General features: G+C 47.8%; 1 protein-coding gene across 1 annotated transcript in view; it reads left to right on the top strand.

Annotated features, from left to right (window-relative positions):
• The first annotated feature begins 9790 nt into the window (after positions 1–9790).
• The window catches only part of GRIN3A (glutamate ionotropic receptor NMDA type subunit 3A), a 173749-nt gene continuing 157561 nt past the window's right edge, over positions 9791–25978 (top strand). The window contains exon 1 of the mRNA XM_054987645.1: positions 9791–10534. Within this exon, the coding sequence (XP_054843620.1) occupies positions 9791–10534 (744 nt within the window). The remainder of the gene's footprint in view (positions 10535–25978) is intronic.

Here is a 25978-nt window from a genome sequence, read left to right as displayed (position 1 = left end):
AATTTTCCAGTCTAAATTGTGTGTGTTATCTGCACAACGGAAAGATTATTGGACTTATATCACAGAATCTTCTTCACTCCATAAAACTCACTGAGTGGTTTTGGGATTAGTAACTATCTCTCAGCCTAAATCCCCACGAAAGTTTGCTGTCCAGATAAAGATAATGTAAGATGGACCCACACACACAGCTCTTTGAAGAAAGGATAGGGTGTATATATGGTCAAGTCTTATTATTGATCAAATCAATAACAACAATAATAAAAGGAATTAATAAAGCAGTAGTGGTGGAGAGTGCTATTAAGTCATAGCTGACTTATAGTGAACCCTGCTGGGATTTTGAAGGCAAGAGACTAATGGAGATGGTTTTATTTATTTATTTATTTATGTCATTTATGTCCACCTTTCTCACTGAGACTCAAGGCAGATTACACAGTACAAGATTGCCTGCCTCTGCATATGAACCTGATCTTCCTTGGAGGTCTCCCATCCATTTAATAAGCAACATGGCTCCTGCTTAGCAGCTGAGATTTGAGGAGCTTGGGCTTCCCTGTGCTATCCAGGTCAGGGCAATGTCTCATACAGGAAGGCAGAAAAATAGAAGGAAAAAACAGTAGACCATCACAGATTTTGGAACCAATGGAGGGATCACACATTCAGAGGTGACTATATCACCTGATTTCTGGCTTCACCGAGGATGACAGAGGGGGAGAGAGATCCTCAGCCACTGCTGATTGGTGGGAATAATTAGAGGGAGGAGCTTAATACAGAGCTCAAAATTCTACACAAAGTACAAAGGGGGGAATACATTCTCTTCCCATTGCCGGCTGTATTCAGATACGAAAATCAAAGTAGAAAACTCACAGTACCATCCTAATTATTGATCGATTTACTTCATTTATTCCTCAACTTTCTCCCCAGTAGTTACCCAAAGAGGCTTACATCTTTCTCTGCTCCTCCTTTTTGTCCTCACAACAACCCTGCGTATCAGACTAGGCTGAGGGTGTGACTGGCCCAAGGTCACCCAGAGAGTCTCCATGGAAGAGTGGGATTCGAACCTGGATCTTCCGGATCCTAGTCAGACACTTTAATCATTATACCTCACTGGCTTTCCTAAGCCGAGTTATACTCTTTTAATCCCATTGATTTGCTTGGGAGGGCAGTACAGGCTCTTTATGTCAGTTGAGAATGTTACATGTAAATTGCTAGTTTTCTCCATGAAATACAGTTTTTGCATTCATTGCAGAATGTGACTCCAAATGTTATGTGGGGCAAGGAGGGGCTTCAGACGTCCCTCCTGCGCCATTTTTGCCAGTGGAAAGAGCTGCAATGTTTGCACTTCCTACGGCTCCATTCCCAAAGAATGGGAAGCAGTTCTCCCACCGCAGCTCTTTCCGCGGGCGAAAATGACCGAAACTTGACTATGTCCTCTGGTGCTTCCAAGAGCAGCTTGATCTATAGAAATCGGAAGCATGAAGTTTTTCACCGCCAGGATATAGTCAACCTTACAGGCATTCATGTGGGAATAAGGTTGCCTACTGGATGGGGGGGGGCAGGGAGGGGATGTCCTGTCCCTTTCATTTACTTATTTCATTTATACTCCACTTTTCTCCCTAATGAGGTCCCAAAGTGTCCTACAACGTAACTGGAAATGGGCAGTTGATGCTTTGCATGACATGAATTTATATACCACCTGATAGCAGCTTCCAGATCTAATAGATATTCAAAGAACAGCTGCATGGGCAACTTAAGAAGTTAGCAAGTCGAGGTGTGCACCAAGAAGTTCCCATTTCAGTTTTCGTTCCGAGGGTTCGGAAATAATTCTGTTCCATTACTGGTGCCAGCATGGAACAAATCCATTTGTCTTTTTGTCCTCATGAGTTTCAATCAGTTGCACATGCATTGACCACACATGCGCAAACACAAGCTCTTCTTTTCAAGCGGAGGATGGCGAAACAAGGTTCTTGGGCTGCTATTTTTGTACACAACAGCACCAAAATTGCACAGGATACAGTCCTCCCGCTAAACCATCACCCACCAAGTTTGAGAACAGGGTTCCATGTTTATGGACTCCAAGGAATGCTCAGGGAAGGCACATGTTGTGTTGCACAGTGTGTATGCACACACACACTGTTCTTTCTGGAGGGCTGGAGAAATAAGGCTCTATTTGCACTTAACTGCATCGATCCAATGAGTTTCTCCTCAAACACATGAAAAGGTAAGTGTTGGCGGTCCAGCACACATTGGTGGGAAACTTACTGGCAAAGCAGTATCAATATGGCATGCAAACACGAGAGAGCTCCGTTGCCAAATGGCACAGCAATTTTTTTTTTGGAAAAAATCCTGCTTTAGTGACAAAGCCAATAAATGTTACCTGAGTCCTGCTGTTTGCCATGTTTCCCTGTGCCTTCTAGATTAATTTCCATGACAAGGGGCCATTTGGGTGAATCCTCCTTCCTAATCTCTTATAACAGCCTGGGTTAGGAGGACTCCCAGCCACCTGCCTGTCCTTGCATGACACATAAAAGTGCACACGGAAGGCTAGAGGTTGGTTTTTCTTTCACGAGAAGAGAAATAGAGTAAAATTATCAGGCTATGGATGACAGTGTCAGGGCTTGTCGCTGCCACCGCTGGGCGGGGCGCCGGCTGGGCTAGCCCTGACATCAGAGGGGCACCAGGGATGCTGCAGGACCCTGCTCTGTGGAAGGAGGGGTGGTATACATCACCCAAACTCCCTCTCAGTCCACTCGCTGGCCTGCTCAACCTGGCCTGCTTACCCTCTGCATCCTCCTTCATCTCTTCCTTCCAGAACTCTCCTCCAAGCCTCCATTCTTGCACTACTCTGCTCTCACTCCACACCATCACTCCTTACTCACACCCACCACCTCAGAGCTCTTCCTAGCCACCTTATATAGGGTTTCCTTTCCCCGCCCTGCCCTCCTTCTTGGCTTCTTCCCTCTCCTGACTTGGCCCAGCTGGGCCTTCCCTCAGGTGTTTCCCTCCTACCACTAATCCCTTCTTGGCTTCCTTGCCTTGCTGGCAGGGTGGGGTTGAATGCGAGCCATCCCCAGCTGAGGTCTCCTTGGCCTTGCTCACGAGGAGCTGCCCCAGGCGGCTTCTGTGCTGCTGAGCCTGCCTGGCCTTGCTCGCGAGGAGCTGCCCTGGCCAGCTTCTGTGCTGCTGAGCCTGCCTGGCCTTGCTCGCGAGGAGCTGCCCTGGCCAGCTTCTGTGCTGTCTGTTCACTGATGCCGGGAGGGGCTACCCATCTCCTCCCCCAGAATGCCTGTGGCAGCTCCACCTGGAGGGGCTTGGCTCCTAGCAACTCCTGAGCCAGGCTGCTGTCCTCTAGCTGGGGTGTGGCTCTGGGCTGTAGTGGCTGCTTCTCCTCCTTGGCTGGTAAGGGCTCTGTTTGGGCTGCTGCTGGGTCCCTATTCCCTCTGCCTTGGCCCTTTTCCTCTAGCCTGCTTAGCCCCCTCTCTTCCCCCTGGAGGGTGGGACTGGCTGGTCTCTCCCTGCTCCCTCCAGCCCTCTGAGGCTTTGGCCTTTTGCCCCTTCCCCCTGGAGTGGGCAGGTTCTGGACCTGGTTGCTGGCTGGGGTGGTAGGGCCACTGCCTCCCGGTTGCCTCCCACTGCTCCCTCCTGGCAAGTCTGGGGGCTGGGACTCAGACCCCGGACAGACAGGATATGGTAGACAGACCCCTGTACCATTACCACATGAAGTCCAAGCTCTTGGTTAAATGGTTTTATTCAGAAATCAAACCATTTCCATACATATGTTCATAGGATTACTCAGAAGCAAGAAAGCATCCAAGCAGTACACGTTCCATTGACAGGAATAGGAACTTGAGGAAAGTACATCTCTAAATACCCAACCACTCCCCCCTCCCAACAAAACCACAGGTTGAAGCGGGAAACATTCTGGGAACTTCTTTCAGGGTTTATCCATCAGCCTAGACAGGACAAAAGGCATAAGATTAAACAGCAACATTTCAGACATTGCAAGGTCGCTCCTGAGAGCTTCAAAGGGGAAGACGGGAGGAAGGAGATAAGCCAGCTGCGTTCTCAGGATGCCTGTAAAAACGAAAGCAATGGTTATGGCCTTTGCAAAACGACATTAAGGTACAGCATTAGCACTGGTTCACAGCAACCATACAGAATGACATAATGGCATGGGAGTGTGGGACACAGACATGACATGACGTGGGAGACTGGACAGGTTGCTGGCTGCCAGTCTCCCTTTCCAAGTCAAACCATTAACCCAGATTTGAATGAAAAGGAAAAAGAAGAAATCACAGGAAGAAAAGCAGAAAGAAAAAAATATGACCAGATCAGACCTTCAACATGGAATAATGATCTGGAAAGACTTGGAGGTGCATGCACGTGTGAGTGTGCAATGCACACACTTGCTACCTCCCTGACATTTAATGCAAGGCTAACAGTTGGGCACACAGCAAGATGGCATCCTGAGGAGACCTACCAGTGCATTGCTCTGGCTCTCATGTAGGTTTTAAGATAAATGATTAATTTTGAGCTTTGATCTCTGATAAGCTAGTTTGCAACATGCACTTTTTAAAGAGAACTTTGGCTTTTTAGCCTCTTTGGACTGTTTATTTTGCTTCTCTGGCAGCTGGATCCCAACCTCGTCCTCTTACAGCTGGGAAGTCAGGAATGCACTCCCCCTACGAACAGGGAATGACTGTTGTGGCCTCCTAAGCGAAGAACCAAAGAACACACAGTAGGCTTGGCTTGGAGGCATCCTCTTACTTTTATTTCCTTTGCAATCTGACTCTGAGTCACAGGTTAACAGTTTTAATCAGAGAAGTCCCAAAAGCCTGCCAGAAGCCTTCCTGAGCAAGATGAAATTCCGCCTGGTGCTGCTTGAGCTGCTATCTTTAGAGGACTTCTTAAGTCACAATGAGTAGCCCTGGGGCACCATGGCACTCATGCAAAGAACAGCAACAGCAGCAGGCCACTGAATGGACATGGACCAGCTCCTAGTTCTCCTTTAATAATTGCCTTTTCTTTCTAACTTTCACCCTGATCTGCATAACACGAGCCTCTGCAGCAGCTGGAGGCTCAGAGGATGAAGGACTCCCCTTCCTCCTCTAACCCATGTGTGCACCCCCGTGGGGATGTTGCTGGGCCAGCCTTTCCTTACGTTGTGTGTCAAAGCACACAGAAAGAGAGGGCAATGGTGACGCTGGCGCTGATGGCAAAATGCCATCTGCTGCTCACCTCCCCACTGCAAAGCAAACCTTCAGTCTCTAAAAGCCACTCGATGCCAATGCCGTAACCTCATTGCCCAGGAAGTGCTGAAAAAAATGCACTCGTGCTCCATGCTCATCCGTTTCCCATCAACGTAAGGGCTCAGTCTCTCCCCTTTGGAGCCCATTGGTGGTGGTGGTGGTGGTGGTTAATTACATTTCTAACCCACCCTTCCCACAAGCAGACTCAGGGCAAGGTACAACAGTTATAAAATACAATACAAATATTAAACAACAGTTCATAAAAACAACAGTTCATATCATAAAATCCACAGGTTATAATCTGCACATGCAGATAGATTTGCCATTAAGGAAAAGAAGATGCTGCCAGAGGCCCCCAACTGCCTGGCCTGCCTGTGCAGCCTCTATGCATTAAGTACTGAAACGAAACACACAAACTTTTCGGTGGGGGAAAAATCATCACAGCCTTGTTTCCCTGATTTGGTCCAGCTTTCTGGAAGCTGCTTTAACAAGTTGAACCAGCAACTTCTGAGTATAATTTTTACTCTTTTTTCCCTATTATGCACAGCCCTATTAGCCACCCTAAACAGGAAGGCAATCTAAAAATGTTGCAGAATGACGTAGAGCTCTACGGAGAGTTGACCCACCACTGTTCACCCATGCTTCTTCGAGCTCAAACATCCTGCAAGGAGAAAACTAACCAAATAGCAACAAATATTCTCATCAAGTCTCCACCCCACAGCCTTTTCACACTCTGTGTTTCTATAGCACTATTTTCCATTAGATCACCTTTGCTTCTTAATTTATAGCCTTTGCTGATCCCATTGGAAAGGGATGAACTAGAATCCACTGAAGCCAACACTGCTTGTTCTTTGGATTACCCTAATAATGGTATCATTATCTAACTCACTGTGAAGGTGTGGGTGTGCGTGCTCACTAAGTAAACGTTCATATCTTGATCAACTTTGTCAATTTTAGATCTGTAGAGGCAATTCCCGTGCAAAAGACTTTACTGAAAGCTGAGTGAGAATAAATGTATTGGCTACAGTCCAAAGAACACCTTGAGGTTTAAGCGATTGGGCTGTGATTCTTTTTGGTCCCCCTTTGAACAATAACCTCCCTGTGCTTGATCACAATCTGTTTTCAGAACTCCTTGCAGTTTCAAAAGCGGTCTACCATCTGGCCTGGAGGACTGTGGTTCAAGCATCACAGCTCCAAAGCCTCCTTGAGTTTGCGGAACGTCTCACACTGTTCTTTGGAGCTCAGCCGATCGTCTCTTTCCTACCCAGCAGCTGTTGTTGTTTGCTCACATTGTGTTTGGCAGCCTTTTGGGGGGGGGGGGGTTCCCTCTTGCTGTTTCCAGCCCCGCTTCATAAGTTACATTTTAGATATAGGAACTGACATATGAAGCTGCCTTATATTGAGTAATACTAGTGGGTCCCTCTAGCCCTATATTGCTTACTCTAATTGAAAGGGGGTCTCCAAACAGAGCCTGTACCAAGGGATGGGCCATGGCTCAAGTGGCAGAACAGCTGCTTGGAGTGCAGAAGGTCTCAGGTTCAATTCCTGACATATCTCATTAAAAGGACCAGGCAATATGTGATGTGAAAGACCTCTCTGGCACACTGGAGAGACGCTGCCTGTCAGAATAGACAAAGAAAGTCTACCCCAGTCTAAGGCAACTCCATGTGTTGAAGGTGGTTTAACTGTTTAACTGGCACCTTTGACGTGCAAAAAAGATGCTGCGTTGCTGGACTGTTATCCTTCCCCATGAATGCTAAGCGCAAATTGCAGTTTCATCATGTAATTGTGGAAGGATCGGTCTATGTTTTCAAGGCAAGGCCGAGAAAGGATCAGGCATGTATTTGCCGAGAAGAGCTGTGATGTAAATCTGTGCACTTGGTTGATGTGCAGCATCATTGTGCGCATGTGTTTTTTGTGTGTGCAGGAATCTGTTTCCAAGAATAAAATCTACCAACAGATCCTGGAGGGTGTGGTTCAAACCCCCTCTTATGATGGACACAGTCCCCCCCCCCATGTAACTGCTGCAGTTGTTTTCCTATTACATATTAAGCAGCCCTTTGGTTGAGGGTTCAGTTCCCCCTTCTGCTGTGGACTCATTCTTTAGCCTTGAGTAAAGAGGCTGATAGGCTGAAATGCAACACATCACCCATGAAGCAGTCCTGATTGCCTCGCCAGTTGACCACAGTCGAAATGGGTCAGTTCACATGTGTTTGTACCTCACCGGACTCCTCTCCGGCATCATGCAAAAATTTTTTTTGAAGGGTCATGGGAAAGTTCTATTGGGATCAATGTGCTAGTCCCCCCACCCCCGCTGCCGCCGCTGCCACCGCCCTACATTTGTATGGCGGTGTAAGCTTCACCTGTTGAATTTCTGCTTGTTCTGAATACCTGAATCTGGGGTCTATTGAGTCAGATCATTGGTTTGTCAAAAGTAGTGTTGTCTGTTCTGACTGGCATCCGCTGTCAGGTAGAGGTTTCTCACATCACCTTCTACCCAATCCTGGTAGATTCTGGAGATGCAAGAGATTCTACCTGGGATCTTCTGAAGGCAAAGGATCTGAGAGACACAGGTTTGAATCCTGCCTCTGCCATGGAAGCTTGCTGGGTAACTTTCAACCTAACCTACCCCACAGGGTTGTTGTGAGGACAAACTGGAGGCGAGGAGAACAATGAGACCTGCCTTGTGTCTCCGTAGGGGGGGAAACAAAGGAAATGTATTGTAGGGAGAGAATCTCAGATGTTTCACTAATGAGTCAGGGACCATATATTTCACCCCTGTGTTCTCTTACGTGCTATCTGTTGCTTTAAATATGTCCTCCTCTGTGCTATGTAATGTCAGTCCCAGAATTGCTTATGTTCTGTTTCAGTATTTCTTCAGCACTGTATTGGATTCTTGCCAATATTTATTTATTTATTTCATTTCATTTCATTTCTAGACCGCCCTCCCCATCAGACGGGCTCAGGGCGGTGTGACAACATACAATTAATAGCGTACAGTTTAAAAACAATGAAAACATAAATAAACATTAAAACACTATTCCATATACAATAAAAATTTCTCAATTGGCGGATATCAATATTAAAATACAGCATTTTAGGCACAGGGCTTGGCTCTTACATCAAGCCCTGCATCACACTTATGAGCTCCTGCAAGGGTGGTCTGTAAATGTCTGTAAATTTGTATATTGTTTATGACATTGTTTATGAAAAAGTCCTTGATACTGACTGTACTAATCTCACACTGTGTAATCCACCTTGAGTCTCAGTGAGAAAGGCGGACTATAAATAAATAAATTAAAATAAATAAATATCACGGATATAGGGCTCCTGTGCCTAACAAGCAGCTGTTGGGCACAAGAGCTCTGCCAGGAAAAAAGGTGGTACTACTAGTTGACAGGGCGACTCTTAAAAAAATAAAATAAAACTCAGACCTTGAGTGTGATGATTTCTCTCTAAATCAACCGGCTTAAAAAGACAGTAACCCTGGAATCTGTGAATGTTCGGCATTGCGCAGGGGGTTCGACTAGATGACCCTGGAGGTCCCTTCCACGACTGTGATTCTATGAGTCCCATGCCCAGTTACTACCAACTCGATTCCATTGGGTTTCCTTGGGAGTCGCTCGGATTGCCGTGTCCGTCTAGGCAGCGGCTTTGCGCAGATCCGCCTGCTGCCCGGGAAGGCTGCGACTGTGTGGCTGGAGCGGGAAAGATCAAAAGAAAGGGAGTTTCTGCAGCGCGATTCGAATTGCAAACCGGAATCCCGGCAGTCCCCGCAGCCCGGGCTGGCCGGGCTCTTCCCCAGCCGCGCGGGCTCCCGGGGAACTACAGCTCCCAGCGTCCCCGTCGGCCGGCGCGCCCGGCTCCGAGGCCACCTGCTCGCCTCTCCGAAGCAGCCTTTGGCAGTCGGTCGGTGGGAGTTTAGCGCAGCCAAGCGACCGGCTGGAGCCACTTCGGACAGCGGCGCGCAGCCACCGCAGCTGCCGCTCGCTCCAGCCAAAGCGGCTTCCCGCGCGGCAACTTTGCGCTCTTCTTCGCGGAGCCTCCCGAGGCGGGAGGAGAGGCGCCCGGGGGGGAAGAAGGGGAAAGTGGCCGGAGGAGGGAGATGAGGCGGCCCTGGAGGCGGAGAGCCCGCCGCCCTCCGTCGCCCGCGGAGACCCGGAGAGCAGGGTCCCCCCATCGGTCCTTCCTCGAAGATGCGAGCCGCGGTGCCACCAGGCGGGCCGTGGCCACCCTCCCGGGACTGAATGGCTTTCAGGACGCGGCTGCCGAGCCCCGGGGCACGTCGGGGGACTGGTGAGGGCGGACGGCGGCGGAGCTCGAGGCGGGGCTGGGCAGCCCCCGCCTAGGAAAGGCGCCTGGCCGTCGGTGCCCCGCGGATGCCGGCGCTTGGAGCCCTCCCGGCGCCCGGAGTGACTGGGGAGCCCTCCCTCTTGCATGGCTGGAGGCGGGAGACGGGTCGGTAGCGGAGCGCCTAGCGTCGGAGGCGGCGGCTGAGGCGGCGAGGGGGCTTCTCCGGGGCGCGCCGGGCGCCTGGCTCTCCAGTGATGTGGAGACCGCGCGCGTGGTGGCTCCTGAGCAGGCTGTGTCTGCTGCTCCTGCCCCCCTGCGCCCTGGTGCTGGCCAGGGTGCCCGGCTCCTCCTGCCACCCGCAGCCCTGCCAGATCCTCAAGCGCATCGGGCACACGGTCAGGATCGGGGCGGCGCACCTGCAGCCTTGGGCGGCCACTTCCCGAGCCGGCGCAGGCGGCTGGGGGGCGCCTAATGACCTCCGCCCTGCCGGAGAAGGAGCCGGGGGCTCTCCCGGAGCAGTGCCGCAAACGCCCGGCGCGACGGGCTGGAGAGCCTCCGGATGGCAGGGGAGGTGGAGGATCGGGGCCAGCCTGAGGAGCAGGGCGCGCTTGGACGCCGGGAACCTCGTCGGCAACGAGAGCCGGGATCGCGATCTGGAGCCCTTGATGCCCAGGGAGGCGCTCCTGGCGGCGGTGGAGCACCTCAATCGCGTCAAGGGGCTTCTGCCCTACAACCTGTCCCTGGAGGTGGTGATGGCCATCGAGGCCGGCCTGGGCGACCTGCCTCTCTTCCCCTTCTCCTCCCCCAGCGCCTCCTGGAGCAACGACCCGGTCTCCTTCTTGCAGAGCATCTGCCACACCGTGGTGGTGCAAGGGGTCTCCGCCATCCTCGCCTTCCCGCAGAGCAGGAGCGAGATGCTGGAGATGGACTTCGTCGCCACCGCTCTGCGCATCCCGGTCGTCAGCATCGTGCTCAACGAATTCCCCAGAAAGAGCCAGGTAAGGGGGCCGGCCGGAGCGCGCCCGGGGGTCTCGCTGCTGGGGATGTTGCGCTGGAAAGGGGGGACTGGAATGGGGGGAGGAAACCTTTCCGAAGAAGCCCCTATAAATAAGGAAGACTTTCAACCAAGGGGGAGGCTCCGGCGGAGACTGGAGAGTTCCAGCGAGTCTGGTCTCGTTTGCACTTAGATTGAAGAAATCAGCACCACGGACAGCGCCCGGAGGCTTCGCGGTTGGAAGCCGGGCGAAGGCTTCTCCAGTATTTCCCCCTTTCTAAGAGTCTCTCTATACAAGTCATCTTACACGCAGACGCCCAAGTGAAAGATCTTACACTTGTTCACCCCTTGTGGATACGCCTGCACTGCTAGGGAGACAGAGTACACTTGAATATAAGACCAGATAGAAAGGAAGTCACTTGAGTGTCCCGTGTAAGACGTCTTGGGTACAGGGACTCTTAAGTTTCCTCTTTGCAGCCTCGCTCTATAAAGAGTGCTCACTTGTGCGTTGGCATTTGCTGTGCTCGATTTTCTTCCTCCGGTATTTCCTATCCACTAAGAGGTTAGCTTGGCTTTTGATCAGGGTGAGTGTTGTTCCAGGCTTCGTTCCAGGGAATAAAAAGGCAGGCTGTTTTTTCAGTCAAGGCGAAATGAACTTTGAAGGCATCTTGTGCGCTCCTGGAATCTAGGTGGGCTTCCATCTTACCCAGACAAGACTGGCGGCTGATAGATCTGTTTTGTTTTTAACTGTGGTTTGAACGTTTATGCCTGATGGCGACGCTTGTGTCATTTCTGAAGCTGGTGAAACTTTTAAGCAACTCAAACTGGATCTCCCTTAAAACATCTGTGCATCTCCTGTTCCATTTATCTCAAAATCATTTAATGCATAGGTCAAGGAAAACCAGACTGGTTGTAGCTCACACAAATAATCCCCTGTAAGTGTGTCTGTCTGCACATATAAAATATACAGAGAGATACATCATATGTGGGTGAGATGCAAATGTCCATATTGAGATGCATTATTATTTTATATTGGTATTTTATAACTTTCACAGCAGTTATCGCTACTGTCTTACATTGCAATCCTAAGCAGAGTTATATACTTCTAAATCTATTGAAGTCAGTGGGTTTAGAAGGCTGCAACTCTTCTTGGGATTACAATGTTACTTAGAAAGCAACTTTGAGGTATCCTTTAAGGAGGAACTCTCCTGGCATTTTTGTTTGGTTGTTTGTATTTAGGATACAGGAATATAGCAAGCCAGCAAGCAGGAGGTTAGAGACCGGACTCACATATCTTGCCCCCAGGGCTTTTTGATGAGAGCAGCCATGTTTGTATAGTTTAATCATGTTTTTTCCCCCTCTTCATTTGGCTCACAGTAGGTCTTATTCTTAACCTCTAGGGAGGCACTTTTAAGTCAGAGAAAGCTATTATTTTCCTCATGGAGAATTGAGGCATAGAAAGACTTAAGGCTGTAATCCTATGCACATTTAATGAAGAATAAACTCCACTGAACTCAATGGGCCATTTCTGCATAGATGTCCATAGGGTAAGCTCGCAAGTCATTTACCCCAGGTTTGCACTTCTGTGTGTGTGTGAGAGGGAGGGGCAGTGGAGGGACAGACAGACAGACAACATACATGCTTCCGTATAGAGTATTGATTGTTTCTTTGAAATGTTCGGGTCCATTTTAACTTTTTTTCAGTTTAGCAAACCCATACCCACGTGGAAGCTGGAAGAAAATTCACTCTTGTGGATCTGTTATTTTTTAACAATGGGCAGCTTGTGATCCACCAGACCAACAGCCTGTCATACATGATAGCCCGCCACATACTCAATACTTGCAGTCCTGGGCAGGTACCAAAAAGAGGCAGGATATTTAGGATATGTTGTTGATACATAACCAGTCGGAAGCATTCAATTTAGTAAGTGTTCACTTGTGCAGATGTTCTATGAGCTCTGTCAATCTTATCACTAGCCATAAATAGACAGTAGAGAAGATGAACCAAGGGAGTGTCACAAACAGAGGGACCTGATATTGATTTGCCCTGCTGGTGGAACAAAATGGGAGATTTTCATGGCAGAAGATTGAAAGACTCCTTCCCCCAGGACTCCTTCCCCAGCTGGCTCAGAAAGGAGGAGGAGCTTAATTTATAGAATTTGGATTATTCGTCTCAACAAACCATCGGATCTGCCATTGTTTGTCAATACTTCTTTGCTCTGACTGTTTGCTAATATGCTTTGGGATTCAGCTTAAGCCACTTTTTGAAAGACTTCCAGATGGAAAGCAATTCTTATTAGGTCAAAAGTAATCTTGAGTGCTGTTCTGCTGACTGTTTTAGGGGTGCTTTGATGAGCAGTATAATCTAACTGTGGAATTTTCTCAGCCATATTTAACACAATGTTTAGTAGAAGTGGTTGGTGTGTGTGCGTGCATGTGTGCACATGTGTGTGTGTGCATGCATGTGTGTGTGTGTGCGCGCATGCATGTGTGTGCCAAAGAGAGATAGAGAAACTCTAGTATAACCAACCAATGGCATCCAGGGTGCCATCGTTTGAGTTTGTTTGAGTTTTCAGGTACCTCATGAACAAAATGAGTGGACTAACTTACTGGGCATGTTCGGCCCCCACCCCAGATAGTAACAGATAGAAAAAAGGGAGCAAATTGTGGTGCCATAATCACAGTGTGTGGCTATAACTGGAGAAAGACATATTCGAACCACCACTCTGCCATGAAGTTCACTGAGTGGCTTTCTCACTCCTTCTCAGTCTGATCTACCTCACAGGCTTGTTGTGTGGGTGGGTGGGGAAGGAATAACGTAGGGTACCCTGAGCTTCTTGGAGGAAGGATGAAACAGGAATTGAACAGATAGAACAATCCTGTTTTTCTTCGAAAAGAAGGTTGTTGATTGTCTGAGTGGGATGACTCTGTTGTCCAGGGCTTTTTTTCTGGGAAAAGAGGTGGTGGAACTGAGTGGTGGAACTCAGGAATGCACAATGACATCACTTTGGGTCAATCGCTCTTGGCGAAAATGGTCACATGGCTGGTGGCCCCACCCCTTGATCTCCAGACAGAGGGGAGTTTAGATTGCCCTACGCGCCGCTGAAGTGGTGTGGAGGGCAATCTAAACTCCCCTCTGTCTGGAGATCAGGGGTGGGGCCACTAGCCATGTGACCATTTTCAAGAGGTGCCGGAACTCCATTCCATGGCGTTCCAGCTGAAAAAAACCCTACTATGTCTTTCCTCCATGTTTCAAAGATGTGGTGGTAGGATTCTGTGCCACCTCAGGGTACAGGTGTAGGGACCATATTTTTTTTAATGTGAAAGCCTATGATAAATCTCTCTTCTTCCCCCAACTTTGGGTTCTTATAAGCAGACAAGTTTTAAATGTGAGGCATTCAAAAATATATATTTCTTACCTTCTGACCCAAGTCCAGAATGCAGCCTTCTCGCTTAAACCATTGTGCCATTCTGTGTAATGTGCTCTAAGGCCTGGTGCATGCAACATCACCGTGGTGTGGTTGCTAATGGGATGCCCAATCCTGTGAACATTCAGCTGTCCCACCCAGTCTCTTTTTTTTCATTTGAAAAGCTTGTCATTCAAGCCCACTGTAACCATGGCCAAGAAAATGTTCATTATGGAGGTATTTTTCTGGAGGTGATTACGGTTGCGCTGAACCACATGTACAATCCTTTCCACCAACAACTAACTACCCAACTGTGACTTAGCTTCTTGCTGACAAGCACCCCATCAGAATAACTATGAACTGGACTTGAGCTTATTAGAAGAATGAAACATCCTCCAAATATTTCTGCTTGTAATGATGCATTTGAAACCTAGAACAACACACGCATTGCAAAACATGCACAGAGTACACAAGGGGGTATACCTTAATTTGCACTGAAGTTATTCCTTTCGGCTCTTTCTTGAGGCTCATGTTGGCTTGCTCTCTCATGAATTCTTCTTAGACTTCACTCTCTTTGTTATTTGTCCTCCATATGCTATGCAGAGGAAGAGTTTTATGGAATACTTGGGACCCTTGCTGCGCTGTTCTGTACAGCCAGGCGGCAAGAAGCTAGAATTAACAACAACAACATTCCATGTATATACTGCCCTTCATGACAACTTAACTCCCACTCAGAGCAGTTTACAAAGTGTGTTGTTATTATCCTCACAACCATCACCCAGTGGGGTGGGGTGGGGTGTTGTGGGGCTGAGAGAGCTCTGAGAGGCTGTGACTGACCCAAGGTCACCCAGTTAGCTTCAAGCGGAGGAGTGGGGAATCAAACCTGGCTCTCCAGATTAGAGTCCTGCCGCTTTTAACCACTACACCAAACTGGCTCTTTTCATTATGAAACAAAGTGGTGGATCTGGTGTCCCAAGCACCCATTGCTCAACTGGGACAAGGGCAATCAGGTTGCTTGTTGAAAAGTACAGAAATGAACACTGGGAAAAACCTGCCAGCAAGGGTATCAAAGGACGGAAGTCAGTTTACTGAGCCAGGTCAGCTCGAAGAAGGAAGCAACAACAGATCTATAATATAAGGCTCTATCTTATACATCCAAGTCAATACTGATTCTTTGAGCTCAGCACTGTTTACCTTGGCATGCTGTAGCTCTCTCTGGCCTCAGAGAGGGATCTTTCTCAGCCTTTCTGCTTGAGGTTCTTTTCACTGGACACTTCAAGGCTCTGGATCAGAAATGAAATGGACAGTATAGCAATGCCCCCTGCCCATAATTTCTGGTAGGATCTCTTATGGAATGCTTTATAATATTCGAGCCAACTTGCCTCAAAAAGATTTGAGAAAAGGACATCCCAAATGATCAAGGAGCTGAAGCATCTTCCCTACAAGGAAAGGCTCAAGAGTTGGGAGATTTTGAGTTTAGGGGGGAAAGTGGGGACATAAAGGAGCTATGCGTGATGTGGAAAAAATAGAGAGAGAACTTTTTCTCCCTCATAATACTAGAACTAAAGGTTACTCAGGGAAGGTGATGGGCAGTAGACTCTTGGCAGACAAAAATTCAGGTTCTTCTTCGTACGAAATCTAATTGATATCCAGAACACTGCCAAAAGGTGTATTAGTCCACAGCTTCAATGATTTTAAAAAGGGATTAGACAAATTCATGGTTAGACAAACTCAGGGGAGGTGACAAATTCAACATCTCTTTGCAATTATGGCTTCCTGAAACCTCCTTGTTCAGAGATCACCTGCTTCTGGGCACGTGTTGCTGGGGATAAAGCAGTTGACTTTATGCCCTGCTTATGGGATGTCTGGAAGCTTCTGGCAGCCTCCTTGACCATTGGCACATAGGTCTAGATAAATCTTTGGTCTGACCCAGCCGGGTACTTCTGCTTTCGTGTTCTCATAGCCGAATACGTGCCAAGCACTGAGCAGTGGGTTCTGCTTTGTCACAGCTCAGCACCATGATCCATTTATAACACTAGATTGATAAGCAAATGAAAGAAGTTTGAGATGTTGGGTAGGAAAAGATAAGGTGATGCAGAGCAACCAACGTTTAAGTCCTACTGATTTCAATGAGAGAAATGTATGTGCGGCCAGTGGACGCCTCTGAAAGGATCCTTATGTCAGACAGACTGGAATCGGTCTAGAGAGTCTAAATTTGAGGTTTTGTTGACAAGGTGCTTTGTATTTATGAGTGACACTCATTGCCCTTTTCCGCCCATCTCCTGGCAGCGATATGGCTGAGAAGCTCTTGTGTACTGCCTGCTGTGGGTTGGCCTTATCCCCAGATATTTCCTTCTCTTGATCTTCTGCCCATTGCCTCTGCTCCATGGAGCTCCCTCTCAGCCCATCAGCTACATTTCTCTCCCAGAATAATGAGGATAGCCCCATCTTTCACATGCTGATGGAGTCTTAGTCATCCATGTGGCTTAACAACATAGAAAAAAAATTAACTCAGTAGGGATTAATACTGAAGATTTGTTTTCCCTCACAGAAAAATCAGCTTATGCACTGATCAGACAAAGACTCCTTGACATCGAGATTCAGAATCTCAGGGGTCTTGCAAAAGGCAAATGTTCACTCCTAGGTTTGGGGTTTTTACCCCATGGGTATAGGGCAGAATATCTCACTTGTTTAGTGGCCCCACATTATCACAGAGCTTATTTGTTAGCTCGGTTTAATGTGCTACTTTCTGCGATACTTTATGGGAGATTCCATAAAACGCCATATGCTAACAGGTTATGCACTTGCGCTCAGCGAGACATAGAAACCCTGGAACATGGGGTTTTTTTGCATTGTACTTTTTACTGTGATATACGTCCCACATTCATTGACCCGGTGTTGAGAGAGCAAATTGGAAAATCTGATAAATGTAAAGTTATCTCCCTATTGGCTTCTCAGAACCAAAAAGTTATCGGAACTGTAGCTAAATTTTTGTATCTTGCATCTATGAGGAGAGTTGTGTATTTTTAGACTGAGTTCTGGTTGCGTTGAGTGTTTTTGTTAAGATGGATGTAATGCCAGTTGCCGCAGAGGTTAGCATCCATGCTCATACAGCCCTTAATTGAATTAGGGCACGGTCCTCTACTATTGAAGACGTCCAATGAGATTAACCGATTAGCTAAGACGTGGCAAATAAAACCAGCAATATGCAATAAACATTAGACAGCTGTTATATAAAAAGACCACCTGATCAGCAAAAACCACAATAGCTTCCAATAGGCCGGTTTCAGCAGCAGCGATGTCAAAATGCATGCAGCAACAAATGAGTCTTTTACTTCTTTTTGAAAAGGGGCATTGGCTCCTTTTTCAGGAGCTCAGTTCTGACCTTGGGGCTCCCACAAGAAAGGCCCTGTTTTCCTCAGCTATAATCCCTACCCCTTTGGGCAATAGGCTTTCAAGTGGGGAACAACATGAAAGGGGCTCATATGAGAAAAGCTGTCCCCAATTCACTGCAAGAAGCAACCTTGAGATACTTCCTGCATACTTGTAGCTACTGTCTTTCCAGTGTGGAATCTGAAGCTATTAGTCAGCCTGTAGACAGGAGATGGAGGGAGGTGTTATAGCATTTCAGCTATAGCTTGCTCACCAGCTCTCTGACAGAATATTGATTGGAGCTGACACCTAGGGAGCAGACCTTTCTTCCTTGGAGGCTGGCAACTCCTGACAAAAACTTAGTAAGGTTGCTTGAAGGTAACAGCAGCGAAAACTATCTCAGAATATAATCACTGCCAAAATTCTAGATTCTAGGCTTGGTGGGCGTGCAATGAATAGCTCTTCTCTGTTTGCATGGGGATGGCACAGGAATAGCATTTTCCATGGAACGGTTCTTCTGGTGCTACTCTGTACCTAGTGTGTGGGGCAGAGTACCAGTCAGGACTGAATCGGCTTGAACCTGGGTCCTTCTGCATGCACTCTACCAGGTACTATAGCAGAGCAGATTAAGGGACAGACTAGATATGACAGTGTCCCTAGGTCTGACTAGAGGACACCACTGCGATTTTAAAATCTTGTTCCACCTCCACACTTTTTCAAGTGCCCAAAGCAACCACACACACACCCCATGGGTGTTTCAGCACATGAAAAGGGGGGGGGGAGACTGTATCTTCCAGCTGCACCCTTCCAGCATTTTAAATTGCCAGCGTTAGGCTTTATATGGCAAGTGGCATCCCCAGATCAGATCTGCAGATGCCTTCATATCTCATTTGGCCCTAAGACATGCTGGCTGCAAGCCTCAGGACACTGGCCTCGAAGTAAGCCCCACTGACCAAACCGGCTTTGGCTTGCTCCTGCTGGGACCTTATGTTAGGTCAAGTTTAAGTGTCTTCATAGGATGACAACAAATGTATTTTGGTGATTTTCTTCTATTTACAGACCCCTCTTAATCTGAGTCCCTAAAGAGAAGCTTATTTCATTTGCTCATAAATCCGTACCTGCCACTGAACTAGGGTTACCAGTCCCCTGGTGAGGGCAGGAGATCCCCAGCTCCCAGCCTCTGCCCCCAGCTACCTCTCACCAGACTGGCAGGGGGGAAAGGCATGGGGAACGGGCCCAGGAGCTCCACAGTATGTTGCGGAAAACTGCCTTGTCTCATGGGGGATGCTGTCATTTCCGTTGTGTACATGTGTGAGTTGCGTACTCCCAATGTGTGCACCCCTCTGCTCCCTGGTTTGGGCTCTGAGGGACCTGGCAATCCTGCATTGAATCATACGCCAAAAAGTCTTTGGTGGTAGGCCTATCTAATTTATAGGTTTTAGTAAAGGATATAGAAGCCACTTTCCTTTCTAGTTCTTATGGTTGTAGAGGTGCTTGGAAATGCCTGGCAAGCAGGTGCTAGAGGGTTCACAGATAATATTTCTGCTTACCAGTTAGGGCTGACAGGTTCCCTTCCCCTCCCAGCAGGAGGGCAGGGCCCGAGCACTTGCCTTCCCTGTGCTGCTTGAATCATCTTCGTGCGTGCACGGCCCTGCACCAGCACAATGATGTCACTTCCAGGAAGTGATCACACAAGGCTGAGGAGCGCATACGCACTTCACAGCAGGCTGATTGGGGCCCCAAACAGGCCTGATTCGGCCCTTTTGGGGCCCCAGTTGGCCCACTGCCAAACACAGGCTCATCCTCAGGGTGGCGTGATGATGTCTGTGATGTCGTTGCACCAGCCCTGGGAGTGCACCCGGGACACCCATTCCCTACTTTTTCCCCCCACTGGTCAGGTAAGTGGTGGGAGTGTGAATGGTGGGAGCGGGAGATTCCTCGCCCTCACCAATGGAATGGGATTCCCACTACCAGTACCAGAAACATAATATTTTTATTTTGTTTTGCTATGCCAAAAATAATTACATAGAACTGCATATAATTTCAACTACTATAACATAATATTTTTTCAACTTACCTAAGAAATAAATGTCCTGACCTTGATAGCTCATCAGATCTTAGAAGCTAGGCAAGGTCAGCCTTGATTAGTAATTGGATAGGAGACCTCCAATGAAGACCAGTGTTGCAGAGGCAAGCAATGGCAAACCACCTGTTAATCTCTTGCCATGAAAACCCCACCAGGGGTCACTATAAGTCAGCTGTGACTTGAGGGATCCACTATCACCAAGAAATAAATACTAAGTCATTAATTCCTTCTGCGAGTAATTAAACAACAACCATCAGCTCACATCATATATCAGTTCCTAGAATAATACAATGCTGATAATGTTACCATTTTTATTGCATCTCACATTTTTAATAACCGTTCCCTTTTGCTAGGTATGGCAAACCACCTCTGTTAGTTTCTTGCCATGAAAAATCCACCAGGGGTTGCCCTAAGGCAGCTATGACTTGAGGGCACTCTCCACCACCCCTTTGCTAGGTACAAACTGGGATTTCCAATAGCATTATGGATGCCAACTCTGAGTAGGAAACTTCCTGGAGATTTGGGGGATGGAGCCTGGGCATGGCAGGGTTTGGGAAGAGGTGGTTCCTCACTGAGGTATAATGCCATAAGGTCTACCACCTCCAAAGCACCAAGTATAATGCCATAAGGTCTACCACCTCCAAATTACCAAGTATAATGCCATAAGGTCTACCACCTCCAAAGCACCAAGTGTAATGCCATAAGGTCTACCACCTCCAAAGTACCAAGTATAATGCCATAAGGTCTACCACCTCCAAAGCAGCTATTTTTTCCAGGAGCCAACCTCTGTAGTTTGGAGATCAGTTGTTATTCTGGGCAAACCTCAGGCCCAACTTGGAGGTTAGCACCCTAAATAGTGTGCAAACACTGTTCTGTCAGAGGCGAAGAAATTTAACATCAGTTCTTGATTTATTGACCATTCCTACATAGTTCAGTAGGATAATGTCTGGCTTTCTCACCTGAACTACCTAGAATAAATTGTGCAACATGGAAATGTATTGGGACGGTATGAGTTACTCATTGCATACAAAAATTTATAGAACAGAGCCAACATAGCATAGTAGTTAGAATATAAGATGAAGGTGTCTTGGGTTCCAATCCCCCCTTGTGCCATGCTAGGTAACCATGCGGAAGGCAGCCTAACATGCCTCATAGTGTGAGATAAGGTTGCCAACTCCAAGTTGGGAAATTCCTGGAGATTTGAGGAGAAGCCTGAGGAAGGCGGGGTTTGAGAAGGGGCAGGACCTCACAGGTTTCACCCTCCAAAACAGCCATTTTCTCCAGGAGAACTGATCATTGTCATCTGGGGATCAGTTATAATCCTGGAAGATATCCAGGCCCTACCTGGAGGTTGGAAACCCTATGGAAGAAGACAAAGCTGTGCAGATGGCCTTGAGTGTTGGAATACAGGCTGAAAGGTCTGACATTCAGTCATTATGGGGTTAATGTGTTTACCCAGTGTACCCCCTGTTTATGTTGACCTGGAAGGAAACCTGGCAGAGAGCCAATAGCCTTTCTGTCTGAAAGCCCAGGAAACTGAGAAACTACTATTGGTCAGTAGGTCAGGTGATTTCCTTTCTAGGGTCAAGAAGAAAGATCGCCACTACTGGTGTGGTCTTAGTCGAAGTTTATACTCTGCAGCAGCAAGATGTAGCTGACAGAGTTCTTTGTTTTGTAGGAATCCTGTGTGCTTTTTCCTTTAGACGTAAACTTTTCTTTAAAAGCAAACAAGTATCTGACTCTCTGTTGATTCGAGATCCACTGCAACTCTGGATTTAAACTATTTTTGACCCCTTTTCCCAACATTGAGTTCTTTGATGAAAGGATGAAATAAAGTGCTGAAATTATAGCAGACCTAACAAAGTCAGGGATGGTAGATATCCAGTTGTGAAGATAAATTGAGATTAGAAAGAAACATCTCTCCCACCCACCCTTCATGTAAACACTCGACACATCAGAGTCATGTCAAAACGGAACGATCTGATAGAACGGCTTGATTTTTCCCTGCTGTATGCACTCCCACCCTGCCTGAGATTTATTTGCTAATGTCTAGTGACAATAAATCCAAACATTGTTATTACCAAGGACAGCTGCTTACTTCCTGACGGCCATTTGGAAAGAATAAATCATAACTCTGAAGAAAATGCAGCAATTTGAAGCAATCGTTTAGCAAAGGCAGCCTGGATTTCCCTTGATAACAGCCCTCCTTGCTTTGAAGCACTGACAAGAAATTGGGAGGGAGAGGACAGTAAAGCAACATCCTGAGTATGGACAGTAGAAGTGTAATCTCATGCAAGAAAGAAAAGCTTCTCAAAATATGATATGGGAAACAAAGCCAAGGCTGCAATCTCCAACGCATGGGCATAGAATCACACCAACTATGGATGGATCCGCACATTGTTGGATATTCCTGGACCTTCATGTCCACACAGGAAGCAACTGATTGTGACAACGCAATATCCAATTATGTGTGAGTCCTACCCATGCCCTTGTCTCCACTGACTGCATTGTCAGCTCTTCCCATGTTGTTTTGGGGATATCCGAACAGTGTCTGAAGCAACCAGGGAAGCAACTATGCCACTGGTTCCCCAGAAAACTGTTGGGAGGTTAGGAGGGGGGCTGTGTAGGGGGTGTGGTTATGTACCGGAAGCAACACCATCAGACGGGGTGCAGGAGTTGCACATGCTTCACACGAGAGCTGATTCTTAATGAATTGGCCATTGGGTAATGTTGATGGTCGAGTGTAACTGGAAGCGACATCATCACACGGGATACAGGAGCATGGTCGCAGGGACATTTACCCGGACTGCCTACTAATGGCAGGCAATATTCGGGCGCCTTGCCTCCTCCTGCTGATCACTAGCGATTGTAGCTCAAAGAAGCAAATCACTAGAGTATGACCGCCATTAGTAGGCAGCTGCGAAGTCTACTAAGATAACATGTGAGTCAGGTATGACTCCAGCCCCCTAAGAAGTATCTCTTGCCTCCCCATTGTTGGCCAAATCTCAATCGAATCAAGAGAGGTATATGTAAAGACTAGGGGCTGTGATGCTGGCAGAGTTCAGAAAATGATCCATTCCATGCTTTTGAATTTGCTTGCAATGAATATACTGCAACAGGACTTTTGCAAAAAGACAATAAATGATTGCAGGCCATCAAGGCAGCAAAGGCCTATAGAGCACAAGCACTAACACATACTCACACACAGCAGGGAGAGAAAAAACAACAGGAGGTAGGTTGCCAGGTCCCCCAACTCCCCCCGCGGGAGATCAGGAGCCTGGCACATACCTTGCAGCATTGTTGTGTTTCTTTTCGCTCCCGGTCATGTGCAATGATGTTAGTTCCAGGAAGTGACATCATTGCGTGGGTCAAAGGAATTGCTCCACGGGGGGGGGGCAAATCGGCCTGAATGCGGCCCACTGCGGGTGCAATTTGGGCCAAATTGGGCTGCTGTGTGTGCAGGAGCACGCGGTGCTGCCTGGGGGTGTACTGCACCATCTGGGGGGCACTCTGGGAAGTGCCCCCCTGCTGGCTAGGTAAGTGCGGGGGAGGGTGGGAGCAGGGGTTCCCCTGCCCCAGGCAGGGGAATGGCATCCCTAGTTGAACTGCAATTGAAAACATTCAATAAACCCTAAACTTATCCTGACTTGGGCTGTTTCCACACGGCTTACCTTGTTCCAGAAAACAGCAAACTCTTGCCCAAAATCTCACGAGAAGATGCTGTTATCATGTCTTCTCGCGCGATAACAGTGTCTTCTCATGTGATTTCGCGTGATAACAGCATCTTCTCATGCGATTTCATGCGAGATTTCGCTGTTTTCCAAAACAAGGTAAGCCGTGTGGAAACGGCCTTGGATAGCCCAGGTAAGCCTGATCTTCTCAGATCTCAAAATCTAAGCAGAGTCGGCTTTGGTTAGTAATTGGAAGACCAGCGAAGACTGGGGTTTCAGAGGCAGGCAATGGCAAACCACCTCTGTTAGTTTATCATGAAAACACCACCAGGTGTCACTGTAAGTCAGCTATGACTTGACGGCACTCTCTACCACCACCAAACCCTAAATACTAGAGAATGCACCACAATTCCCCCTAGGATACAAGTGGACTAAACTATTTTTTCAGCAGTATTTACAGTAACTAGACTCTTAGCAAGCTGTTGTGTCTCCAGCAGTGATAACAGCTGTCCACTTTGCAAGATGGAGGACAGAGGTAGACTGGTCTTTAACTTACTGGGCAAGTTCACTATGGGCCACTGCCCTGGAGAGCTATTGGAGGCTAAGCCATGGGGTCACTGCGATCTTGGCAATACCACAGGGACTGTTGGGACGGACTGGCCATTATAGCCACTAGGAATTTCCAGGTGGGCTGATAGCCCATCCTCGCACTTGAGATGGTCCAGCCCAGAGTAGAAGGGCCCTCACCTAGCCCAGAGAAGGTGGCTCCTGGAGTAGACGAACTGCACCCAGCCTTGAGAAGGGAGCCTCCGGCCCAGGTAAGCCACACACAACCTGGTAGATGTACCCAGCTCAGCAGAACCAGGTGCAGCATGCAGGATCCCCTGTCAGGATGCTGGCATCTGCCATACCCATGCAGGAGGGGGGAGGGATGGAGGTTCCAATGTTATGAATATGTCTTGCAGCTTCTCCTATAAACTGGCTATTTTCACTAGACTGTTCCTAGAGCTGAGAAAGGAGTCTATGTGGCTTTGGAGGGTTTACTCTCTCCTGTGCAGATAGTTCCCACCAGAAAAAAAGTGTGTGTGTGGGGAGAAATACTAGCCTGGGAATGATATATGTATCTGTGCTTTTGTGGTGCTTTATTCCTGACAATGATTATCGTAAGATGACCATCGTAAGATCATGATACTAGACTCTTTCAGGAAAGTTTTACAAACCCTGTGGAGACTTTTGAAAAGTGTCTTGGCAGATCATTACATCCCCAGTTCCCCAGGAACTCCAGAAGGTGAAGTGGGTTTAGGAGGAACCAGGGCTTTTTTTCCAGGAAAAGAGGTGGTAGAACTCAGTGGGTTGCCCTCGGCGAAAATGGTCACATGGCTGGTGGCCCCGCCCCCTGATCTCCAGACAGAGGGGAGTTTAGATTGCCCTCCATGCTGCTCAGCGGCGCAGAGGGCGATCTAAATTCCCCTCTGTCTGGAGATCAGGAGGCGGGGCCATCAGCAATGTGACCATTTTCAAGAGGTTCCGGAACTCCGTTCCACCACGTTCCAGATGAAAAAAAGCCCTGGGAGGAACAATGTTGAGACGATCCAGTCATTTATATCAGCCCACTCGTAAAAGATTGCATTGGGAGATGCTGAATCATTCCCTTGGGAGCTGGCGTGGGGGCTCTGTGTTATCTCCTGCATTGTTGAATATCCATTTAGTGCCCCTTAATGAGATTATTCGAAGCTTTGCCATTGATATGCTAAAGCCATCAAACTGCATATTGCTCAGAAGAAGTCACTAGCTGCTACCGTCTCTGTTCTGGCCCAGTGCCTGAGTGCAGTGGCTGCGGGGCTGAAAGCAAGCAAACTGAAGCTGAATGTTGGCTGGAATACAGGAGTGGAGCTGGCTGGAAGGACTTTAAATGGGCATGTGCTTCCTGCAGCTTTCACTGAAAGACTCTGTTAAGAACTTGGTAATCTTGCTGGATCCTTGTTGCATCTTGGAGAAAGTGGTGCCCCTGAAAGCGAAAAACACTTTTTCTCCAGCTGGTGAGGAAGCTAAGTTGGCTCCTTCTTCCTGATGCCTGATTGGCCATAATCCATGCTTCAGTTATCTTGAGGCTAGATTGCTGCAATGCAGTCTACATGGGGCTGCCCTTGAAGATGATCCAGACACTGTAGTTGGTGCGAAATGCAGCAGCCCATTTGTTATCACTTGTTACTGTGTCTCTCATATTCAGGGGTCCTTTCACAGGCTGCAAATTAGTTTAAGGGTCCATGTAATGATTTTAAGTAAATGTGTATATGTGTCTTTAAATGCTTGGTGTGGTATAGATGAAGATGGGGGGGTTGAAAGAGAGGGATGAGTGAGTGATAGGATTGGTTGATGACTGAGAGTGAGGGTGGAGTGAATGCAGTTTTAGGCAGAGTGGAGAGAAAATATTTAGTCAGGGCAAGAGAAGCAAGCTGGGTGCAGCCCGAGCTTGTTTATGTTGTCTGAGAGAAATATAACCTATGTGGAAGCCTGAGCTGTGTGTTTGTAAAAGAACATTCAGTCCCACACCTCTGGAACGGCTTCCTGAAAGAGGTTGGGGGGCTTCTACCCTCCTGGCTTTCTGGCAAGGCAGCTTTTACAGAAAGCTTTGGGGGCAGCTTGAGCCTGAGCAAAGGAAGAATGCCATGCTTGTGGGCGCATGAGGTATTTCTAGATTGATTTTACTGTTTTATCAAATTGTTACCCACTAGGATTGCCAGGGCCCCCCTACAACTGATGAGAGGTTTACCCACTACCGGGGAGGTCCTTGACTTCAATATCATGACATCAACGTGATCATGTCACAAATGCACTGACACATGGACATCACTCCCATGTGCCCGAAAGTGACCCCAGAACATCACTAGAGATACTCTGATGTTCTCAAAA

The sequence above is a fragment of the Eublepharis macularius genome, chromosome 8 (genome assembly GCF_028583425.1).
Source record: "Eublepharis macularius isolate TG4126 chromosome 8, MPM_Emac_v1.0, whole genome shotgun sequence".
NCBI lineage: Eukaryota > Metazoa > Chordata > Lepidosauria > Squamata > Eublepharidae > Eublepharis > Eublepharis macularius.
This window is presented reverse-complemented; position numbering and strand designations above follow the sequence as displayed.